The sequence below is a fragment of the Brachionichthys hirsutus genome, chromosome 6 (genome assembly GCF_040956055.1).
Source record: "Brachionichthys hirsutus isolate HB-005 chromosome 6, CSIRO-AGI_Bhir_v1, whole genome shotgun sequence".
NCBI classification, from domain to species: Eukaryota; Metazoa; Chordata; class Actinopteri; order Lophiiformes; family Brachionichthyidae; genus Brachionichthys; species Brachionichthys hirsutus.
The window spans coordinates 12429987-12440919 of record NC_090902.1 but is presented as its reverse complement, the minus strand read 5'-3'; the positions used below and the strand labels follow the sequence as shown (position 1 = coordinate 12440919).

The 10933-nt window shown below is 42.7% G+C and overlaps 1 protein-coding gene across 1 annotated transcript; it reads left to right on the top strand.

The window, feature by feature from the left end:
• The first annotated feature begins 1703 nt into the window (after window positions 1–1703).
• tbx22 (T-box transcription factor 22) lies at window positions 1704–7502 on the top strand. Its single transcript, XM_068740557.1, has 8 exons — window positions 1704–1842; window positions 2269–2512; window positions 3597–3698; window positions 3780–3954; window positions 5427–5591; window positions 6478–6542; window positions 6794–6879; window positions 6961–7502. The coding sequence occupies exons 1-8, from the start codon at window positions 1704–1706 to the stop codon at window positions 7500–7502; spliced, it is 1518 nt and encodes a 505-aa protein (XP_068596658.1).
• Window positions 7503–10933: the final 3431 nt, after the last annotated feature.

Here is a 10933-nt window from a genome sequence, read left to right as displayed (position 1 = left end):
ACTGGAGACTAGTGCGCACTGTGCGCAGGCTCTTTCTATTTCGCTGGAGGTGCGCAGAGGCGCGCAGAGGTGCGCAGAGAGGTGCGCAGAGGCAGACATCACTTTTGTTACAATATTGACAGAAACGACGAGTTGGGGAAAGAGTAAACATAAATCCAGGCCGCAGCGCTCAAACAGCTTCCGATGACAGCGCGCATGTGACTCCGGTTGGTCATAGTTCTCCATTTCCCGGCTGTTGTCAGAGATTTCCATCACTAACCAAACCAACCGTGCCGTAAACACAGTCCTCATTTGTTTTCTACTCCCAGTCATTACATCGAGTGATTAAAAAACATTTTAAATAGAACCTTTTGCTGACTTTTATTTGTGTAAAGCGGATCTATTTCATGTCGAGCAGTAATGTAATAAACCCGAGCTGTCATTACGGCCCAGCTTTCCTCCGTGCGTCGTGTATACTGCATCTGATCTCCATGCATTTATGAGAACCAGACTGGCGCACAACCTCACCGGGCACCGCAAAGACAACAAAAAAAGTCTACTCCTGTATACCGGAGGGACGGGAGACAAGAGACCGCCTTAAGGAAAGCCTTCAAATTAATATAGGAAATGCATAGCTTCAACAGAAAAGCAGCAAGTTTCATGGAGGTATTCTATACCTAACAGATGGTCGCAATTAAAAAGACTTAAATATTTGTGTCTCTGGACTCTCCCTGACGTGCTCTTAAACGTTTACTATCGGATGTCCAAATGAGGGAGAAGCGCACAGGTCAAACCTAAAAATAAATTAAAAAAACATATATTCTTATAATGTGCTTCACATAAACGTAAATCCTGCGTGTATAACTTTATCATTGTTTCGCTGTGTTTTATTTTATTTATTTATTTGTACTATTAATTCAATCAATTCTGTGAGTTTATGTTATACTTATCTACAAGATGCAAGAAGCCTGAAATGAAAGTATTTCTGCTCAGCTAAATCAGCAGCGTCACCCCCTGCACCGGTGGCACCTGTCCGCCGAGATCAAAGGGCCCCGTAAATATGTCAACTGTTATTAGTTAATATAATAGTAACTAGTCACCCGTTTTGTCTAGTAGTGGAACATTTACCTCGTTAAATCACAGTTAAACTGAATTCAGGAGCCACCTCCTCGCGATTAGCTCAATTTGTACCTTTCAAATTGCTCACAGTGACAAAAGTCAATGATGAGTTTCAAAAGATAAGTTTTAAAAATATAATGTAGCTTCTGTAGCGAATGATATATGTTTCTGCTAGCCCTTAATGCGGGAATATGAGGTTTGTTTTTGTTTTATTTTTTTATAGCGCAGGCCCATGTGGAGGAATACGCGTTGCGCTTTTCCCTCCCTCTCCGTGACGCGCGGACGGGAAGTAACTCCGTGGGACAGAGAAGAAAGGGGAGACTCAGAGCCCTCCAAGGGGGGAGAAAGGGAAGGAGAGGCGTGCCAGCAATCAAGGAGTTTTGGATTGAGGGCGCGAACACGTGCATGGGGATTCACTGGATCAATTTACGCACCGCGCACGGAGTATAGCTGAGTGAGAAGTGGAGCTCCCCTGAGGTGCTGCTGTAGCTGTTCCTGCTGCTGCCTGCTGCTCCCCGTCCCGTCCTGAAAGAGTTCGGACCGAACCGGCGGAGGACCCAGAAGTTCAGACGCGCGGACACGGGAGTCTCGGCGTCTCTGCAAAGATGCAAGGTCTTAGTTCCAGGGCTCACGCGTTTTCGGTCGAGTCGCTGGTCGGGAAACCGTGCAAGAGGATGAAAGTGTCGGAGGGACACGAAGCAGGTACAGCTGCAGCCACCGGCGGCGACACACGCGTCTTCATCGGTGAGGAAGGACGTCACCATTACCAAAAGCACGTTTTACGCATGAAAAGAAGAACCCCCCCCCCCCCCCCCCCCCTTCAGATCTTTATTTAATTTGACATGTCCACATGTTGTCACCAGACTTCAAACGCATGTCCATGCGTTTGAAGTCTGGTGACAACATATGGACATGGTGACGTCCTTAAATGTCATATTCCACCAGTTAAATAAACGAAACTATCATATCAAATTTGATTTTTGCAAACATTTTACATGTTAAATAGCAAATTTGTGCGCCGTTCTGCGGGTTATTCTTAAAGGATAATGGTAGCCTCCAAAAATAAAGTCGCGGGTGAATTGTCCATTATGCTCGAGATCAAAGTGTCACGTATAATTGCATGTATTTCCAGGCATATATTCTTACATTCCGGTTTCCGCAACTTTGCAGGCCTGAACGAGCATCCAGCCAGTCAGAAGAAGAAAGCAGCTTCGACACCGACGGGGACAGAGGAGTCCTCTTTTGACCCGGGGGGACCCAACGCTGAGGAGGCTGACCCCAACGGAGAGGAGAACAAGTCGAAGGAGAGCGGCGGACGCGCGGCCAGGGAGGCCCGTGTGGAGCTTCAGGGCTCCGAGCTGTGGAAGAGATTCTACGAGATCGGCACCGAGATGATCATCACCAAAGCTGGCCGGTATACAAAATGTGGATATAAGAGAGAGGCGGATTTTGAAGTTCAGCTATTATGCTGCTGAAAATGCAGGCCTGAGTATACCTGAGTCATGTTAAAAGTATTTGATGCATGCAAAAACTGGGTCGTAATGATATAAATGTTGTTTAAGTGTTTAGTTGTTCAAACGGTAACAACTATACACATAGTCTTAAACCAAATGTGATAGATTAATTTCGGATCTTAAAAAAAATCTTCATAGTTTCTGTATATATTTAAAAAAAATATTTTGTTTAAGAGCAGGAGCTACAATCTCAATGTCAAGATCGATTTAAAGTAAAAATAAATGTGCAATCAGAAATGAGTTCGATCTGATATACTGTAATTGGTAGTTTTTCTTTAGAATATACGCTACAGGCGTCATTATCAGTGATATAAAAGTCTGTTGCTCAGCGTGTCTATCTGTGTAAAACGGCTCGTAAAGCAGAGCTGTCAAATTTGACCTGAATTCAAGACTTTGTTTGTCGGTGACTAAAACACAGAATTGGTGTTAGATTTATTTTCTGCAACGAGACAGGAATGTACAAATTACTTAATTTTCTGTATTTTGCAGATATTTTTGGAATATGAAAATGAAAAAAAAAAAAAGATGAAACATCATGTGAGGTGATTTGAGGTTGACTGAAATCTGAGAAATTTTGTCCAACCGAATTAAACTGTTTTTCAAAAATAAGGCTATATCTAATGAAGTCATATGACAGATATATTATTGGTATATTCAATTACAGTATTTTAATGTATTTTTTTTTTTTACTTTCAAAGGACTCTATTAGCCAAGAAGTCGCCAGTCTTCTGCTTCTTTTTCTTTTTATCTCAAAAAATGAGTTCTCTGAAATCTAAATGTAATTTAATTAAATATACGGACAACAGAAGCTGTAAATATCAGCAGTGAAGTTGCCCTCATTGCCCCTCAGCGTCTTTGAACGCGCCTCTGAACTCCCCCGCTGCTCGTGATAACGATTCTGCCTCAAACTCTTATTCCAGATCTTATTCTGAATGTCTTTTTCTTTTCTTTTTTAATTGCGTTTCTTCTCTCTCTCCTCGTTAGGAGAATGTTCCCCTCTGTGCGCGTAAAAGTGCGCAATCTGGACCCGTGCCAACAATACTACGTCGCGATGGACGTCATGCCCGTGGACTCCAAACGCTACAGGTGTGTGTGTGTGTTTCATTAACCGCGCTCGTTATCCTTCCTATCAGTGTATTTACTCCTGTGCATTAACCCTGCATGCAGGTACGTGTACCACAGCTCGCAGTGGATGGTGGCTGGAAACACGGACCATTCCTGCATCTCTCCCAGGCTCTACGTGCACACGGACTCGCCGTGCTCGGGGGAGACGTGGATGCGTCAGATCATCAGTTTTGATCGGGTCAAACTCACCAATAACGAGATGGACGATAAGGGACATGTAGGTCTGCGCACGTCCTGCTTTCTCTTTCTGCTTTTCCCCTTGATCGTTACCACAAAGTTCACAAGTTGAAGAATTTTATAGATCAGTCAATGCTTCTTTCTCTTTTTCTTTTTTATTGGGGAGTACTATAGAGTTATAATTAAAAGACCGTTATTAATCCCCCGAATATTCTTGGTGTAATTTAATCAAAGAACCAGCAGTTTAGTCTTTAGTCATGGCTTTGGCTGCTTTAGTGCCCAGATTGCTGTCAAAGTCACGTATACTTTACATTTAGAGGGACCGGTCGTGTGTTTTAGGGCTATAGGAAGTGGAAATCCTTCTCGGCTGCAGAGCTCCCTTGAAGGTTCAGAGATGTTGTGGTTGCTGGGAGGATTTTCACATGATCCCTGTGTTTATAGAAAAACACCCTGAAATTTGTGAGTTGGGAGGATTCAATATTTGTCCATACAGTGAAGGAAAGTAATTTAGCAGTCCAGCTGAAGCTTCTCTAAAACAGACACGTAATCTCTGAAGCTGTGGTCAGATCATCACCTTAAATTGCTTTTGGAAATCTGCTGGAGCTCGTGTTGGGTTTAAAGTTAAACCTGCTGAAACTGCGACTTGATGATGTTTGGCACTGAAAAACAAATCCCTGCATGCCTTCTATATATGGAATTCATGTACACATTAGTTTTATTTTTATTTTGCCTCATCATTACTAGGTAAAAACTCCACAGAAGTCCTAATATTTATTTGAGTATTCTATTGTACTTTTCCAAAAATAAAATAAAAGCTCAACTGTTACATTTTTTTCAATTCAAATTCAAATAACGGAACCAAAAACGAGTTATTTGTTTGTCAGATTAGTTATTATTACAATATTTGTTCTTTTAAGTGGTTGAAAAGTACATCTGCATTGAATCTGAGTATAACATTTATATATTTTAATACTATTAATGTGTTTTCATAAGTTTTGATGATTTTTGACTTATTTTTGTTCATAATTCTATTTTATTTCTTTATTACAGTTAATTTGCGAGTCTTTAAATTATTTGCACATGAAACACATCTTTGAAACAATAAACGTTGATGACTAAATCCGTTAATTAAGGACAACAATTAATTTTTAGAGAGTGAATAGAGGTCATAAATTTTTCTGGCAGAAAGGTCAAATGTCAGATTCTAGTTTCTGATCAATGAAGATTTGTTGCTTCCCTTTATGTGATAGAAAATTAGATAACTTTGCACAAGAGAAGCTATTTGATGACATCACGCTGACCTTCAGGATATTAGGATGGTGATTTCCTAACTATCCTCTGACATTTCAAATTCTAAACAATGGCCAAAAAATATCTGATGACTTATATAATAGTAATAAACTTAAGCTGTGGCTCTATTTTTTTATTTTTGTATCACAAAAAACAAGTTATTCTGTTAAATTCTGTAATTGAGGCCTAACTTGTAAAATTGAAAACATGCTCTTCATGCAGATAATCCTTCAGTCGATGCACAAATACAAGCCACGAGTGCACATCATCCGGCACGACCCTCGGTTGGACTTGTCACAGATACAGTCGCTGCCTGCCGAAGGAGTTCACAGCTTCTCCTTCCCGGAGACGGAGTTCACCACGGTCACAGCCTATCAGAACCAACAGGTAACCGATCCCATGGTGCCTTTAGCTGGCTCAAATGAACCTTTAACTGCGTGAAAAGGACATTTAACTGATCACATAAATGCTTTACTGAACCTATAGAATATTTACGGTAACTGATCCTGCAGAACCTTTATCTAAACAAGAGGAAAACACAAAAAGTAAAAAAAAAGAATTTTTTAATCTATTGGATTCCGCAAAACACAGAGGGAAAACAAAATTTTATTTGTTATTTGCATTATAAACTTTTATTTAAAATTAAAATAAATGTTATTGATTTAAATCTATTACTTAAATATTTTTTTTGTGGCAGAAACATTAAGGCAGGACATATTTCCAATGGCTTTGTGTGCACACAGCATTGCATTTCAAACACCCTGTTTAAGGTGGCGGTGTTGCTCCATTCTAAATCATTCAGACTCGGCTGTTTGTCTGACTGTCCCTCCGTCGTCCAATCGACAGCTCAGCTCAGCTTTGGAGTAACAGTGTATTTATAATTTGCTCTGTGCGGGTTCTCTGTAGGCCGGTTGGTCTGAGCTGCTGTGAGCATTCCTGTGCAGACAAGCTGACCGCGCCATCGTTGGCTACCATTCCCCCCCCCCCCCCCCCCCCCCTTTTTCATCAGGAGTCATTTTACCATCAGCGAACATATTATTATGGAAACTCAATAACGAACTGTGACTGGGCCAAGTGCTGGATTCCACAACGCCATTAAAGCACCAAATAAAACTGCACGACCTCAGATAGCCCGGTTTGACATGATAAGCTCCCCTATAGGGAGAGCTCTGCTGCTCGCTATATGCAATTGTAAAACTGCCCCTCGTTGCTAGCTTAGCACATCCACTAGTTGACCTGTCCACTCTAAACCATGTCTGTTCCTCTCTCCAAGATTACAAAACTAAAGATCGACAGGAACCCGTTCGCCAAGGGGTTCAGAGACCCGGGAAGGAATAGGTATGGAACACCTCACCGAACACTGACACTTGTTTCAGGTCAAAAAAGTATTCGCTAAACTGAGTGAAGAGGTTTTTAAGTTTTAACCATTGGCATGTGACACCACATAAAACCTCCAGATGAAGTTGAACTGTGGATGGCAGAATTTTACACCTCTTATAGCCAACACTTAAATACCAGAAATATGACATTTGTAGTGCTTTAACAGACTGTGTGTGTGTGTGTGTGTGTGTGTGTGTGTGTGTGTGTAGGGGAGTTCTGGATGGCTTGTTGGAGTCGTATCCCTGGAGAGGCCCTCTCAGCTTGGACCTCAAGCCCTTCACTATACAACTCCAAGGTGCCGCCCAGCTCTCTTTGCTTCTCTGCTACAGGCCGGTTTTGTCTTTGTGGCTCAAGTGTCTGGTATCTTGTTCAACAGGCGGCTCAGGTTCACCGACCAACAGCGTGAAGAATCTCCTCCCTCTCTCCCCTTCTTTGTCCCTCCACCCATTCGCTGTCTCTGCGCTGTCCTGCCAGGATGTAGCTCTTGAAGCCATTGCACTTCCGCTCTACGGCAAAGCCTCCGACACCTCGCCGAGCTCCGCACTGCCCGGAAGAGCCTTCTCCCCGCTGGGAGCGGACAGACTGAGAGGCCTGCCGTCGCTGTCTCCTCTGACAGACCTCCAGCTCCTCTCAGCACTGCAGGCAAAGAAACCTTCTCACTGGAAGGACCCGTGTCAGCACAGGCCTCCTGGGACTTCTCCTTGCCTCTTCCCCTTCAACTGCCCAATCAGCCCTCAGGGGCCTTCGTTCTTCCCTCACCTCCCTGACAGTGTGGGGCCCTACTGTCTTTACCGCTACAGCCTCCCCCTGAGCCCTCAACTCTCAGCTATATCCCGGCACGGCAAGCTAGCTGAAGACGCCACGGGCTGTCTGCTGAGGCAGTCTCCATGGCATCCGACCACCAACCACTGCCTCTGACGGCTGGACCCAACGTTCACGCTCCGGCCCTGTAAAAAAAAAAACAAAGGCCCAAAACTGAGATCCAAGGAGTATTAAAAAGCAGAACTGTAAATGTGGGGACTGCTTTGTACGTTGTGTTGGATTTACCAGCATAGACACTCAACCTGAAGCGGGGTCACAGCGTGCACTCCAAAAGGTCCGACATGGAGCGATCAGAGACAGGATGTAGATTTGCAATGTGGGCCAGAGAGTATGAGTTCTTTTAGAGCAGAGCAGAACATGGGACCTGAGGCAACATTATTAACGAACATGAGAATGTTAAACTGACCATTGAAGTATTTTTTCAGATTTTCTTTTTTGCTCATATCATACATATTATATTTTTCATACATATAGTTTGTATAAACAGAGATAAATGAACATGGAGTATATTTCTACGTAGCAGAAACGCTGATGTTCTCAACACGATATAGTTTTAAATAAGAAATGATGCACAAATGTCTTTTGAGGTCCTCCGGTGTTTTTTTTTTTTCTGCGACAGGACGGACGTTGATGGACACGTTGTAATGATAAAATGTTGAACCAAAAATATGTTTTGTGTTTTTCGAGCTCTAAACTCAGACTTCAGTGTCAGGCTGATCCCTGGCTGAAAACCTGAGCTCATCATCAGGTCTCTGTTTGAGAGGAAGTGACAGCTGCCGAGATTCAGGCGGACAGTTTCTCCACTCCTGTACTTTATTAGCAATAACAGGACTAATCAGCGAGGCGTGGGGGTGAAAAGGTTAGTCTGTGCAGGCTTTTATTAGGCACAGTCTCTAACAGGATTGCAATAAGGCCCCCGTTCCTTCTAAAGCAGCCGGAACGTTGCTCAAGGATCAACAGTAAATCAATACCGCTGTGTAAAAACCTTCGGAAACACATGGAAGGTTTTCAGAAAATTTTAGTGTCCTGAATGAGAACCTCTAGCTGCTATGGGCCATTATAATTGTGTGTGTGTGTGTGTGTTTTTGTGTGTGTCCAAACCAAAGGGGGGGCACGCCCGTTCAGCCACTGATGTGATAATTCCTGCCTTCAGCTCAGACTCAACTCGGCACCATCCCATCCTCTCTCCGTCTCAGCAGAGCTATAGGAGCAGTGGTTTAGGAAAAGCGGAGGGGGGGTGGAAATCGGCTGTTTCCCGACAAACGGTCATAACCAAACACCAATTTACTTGTCATAGCCACGCATGGCGGTGAGCTAATGCGTGCTCGACGTGGAAATAGCAGGAAGGAGCTAATTGAGGAGCTCAGGCAGGGATGGCCACGTGTTTCAGCGGGCAGGCAGGTGCTGTGCTATCAAACAGCCCGGCCTTTGTCTGCAGACACGAAAATCCGGGCCGGTTATTTGATACTGTCTGTCATTTCCACATTTGGCTACGAGGGACAATCATTTTAACTCGGCTAATTCCTGATCTTTCAATTAGACAAATTGCTTTCCGCGCCAGTTTGTCTGAACTCCGCACCTGCTGCTCTGCAAAAAAAGACACAAAAACTTTCCATAAAATAAGACACAAGCTGTCATTTAATAATGACATTAGCTGATACGTAACTGTAACTATGCTGTGTTGTGAGCAAGTCTCCTAAAACAGTCACGTCCACATGCTAAGCACTGTCGATGCACGCTATAGCTAATGTTTGGAATCAGAGATCATTTGCTATTAAAAAACGGCTATGAGTGTAAGGAGCACCGCGAGGCTCCCTTATCTAAGTCATTAGCTTGCTAAACTGGTTTGAAAAGCGCGTTAAGTTAACCTTTAATCACCCTGTCTATGATTACCACACGCCCCCCCCCCAACTTTGTTCATTTGCTTGATAATGTGTCAACATAATCCTCTCGAAGGCGTCGGCTGCAATAACAGGGAGGCCGTGCCGACTCAATGCTGGAATAACAGGAGGAGGGACGACTTTGTGCCGTTTCAGAGTGATGGACAGGCGGTAAAGAGAGAGAAACCTGACCCTGAAGTCATTTGTTTCCAATCAAGTGAAATGGCATCCTGAAACGGGAGAAACGGGAGAAACGGGAGAAACGCTCTGCACCGAGCAGCGTGTGTATACGCTCTGCCTTCATTAGATTAACATACAAAGCACACACATACACACACGCACACACACACACAACACAAACATACATGTGTCAGTTATCTCCTAATAATAGCTACCACACACTCCCTCACAGGCGGACCCTCAAACACACACACAGTCAGCTTCAGGCCCTCCGGCCCTTACTCGCATTTGGCTCTGTAGGTGGAGGTTTATACTGGACTCTATTTTCTCTGCAAACTCAATAAAAGACGGTTATTTATCAGGTCAGATTATGGGATGTGACTGAGCTCAGCTGGAAAGTTGAAAGTGAAACCAGCTGTGGGTGAAATTGCATTACACTGAGTGAGTAATGTGAAAAGCAAGGGCAGTTTAACAGTTATTAAGCGCTGCTCTGCTCCCCCGTCAAGCGTGCGTACGCTGCTCGGGACGTAATTTGTCTTCTGGATGTAATTCCTCTCGTCTCTTATGTTGAGGGAAGCATCTGCACGTCAGTTTGTCTTTGGCTACAACTAAAGTTCCTGTGTTGTAGTCGGAGGTCATTAGATCACAGGCGCGCTGACAGAGCCGGGAGCCTCAGTGGATTTGCATGTTGATTTGTATTTGTGTGTATGCGTACCGCTTGCAGCAGGGCTGGCTGCACAGGCTTGTGCATGCTGACACATCTCTGTTTTGCAAGGGCAAACCTTAGCTTAGCGGAGGACAAACTGCATAAACACGGGTCCTGGCAACTGGCCGTCGTATTTGTGTGTGTTTGTGTGTGTGAATTACACAGCTTGTCTAGTTTTTTCCCATTACTCGTTACTCGTTACTCGTTTATTTTCATATTTTCTCCTTGGCTCTTGTGAAGCAAACACTTCTGGATGTGTTTATTATTTACAGGGTTAAGATGGATTTGTTCAATAGATTCCAAAAAATTACTGCAGCACCAGCATTTTTACGTGACTTAATTTTCTGATTTGATTTGAAATTGCATTTCAGACTTTTCATGCAAAAGATATGATCGTATATAAAATATGTACTGATTTAAGACCATCCTAAAGTTAACAAAAAGAAGTATATATAAAAATATAAAGTAAATATATTCTTTAAAAATATAAAGTACATTATTCATAATGTACTGTATGTATTTATTAGGTACAACACACAGGATTTACTTCAACCAATAACAGTATGCAAGTATTACAATTTAAATGTTACTGTTATTTCTTAAGAATGATCAAACAATATCATAAAAAATACCAGAATATGAAAAAATAAATAAAAAATAATTTCATAAACTTCAAAAAAATTAAACATTTTTATAAATGTATTTGTTATAAAGTAAAAAAACCCTATTACATTGCATAAGATAAGCTTCACTTTGACTGT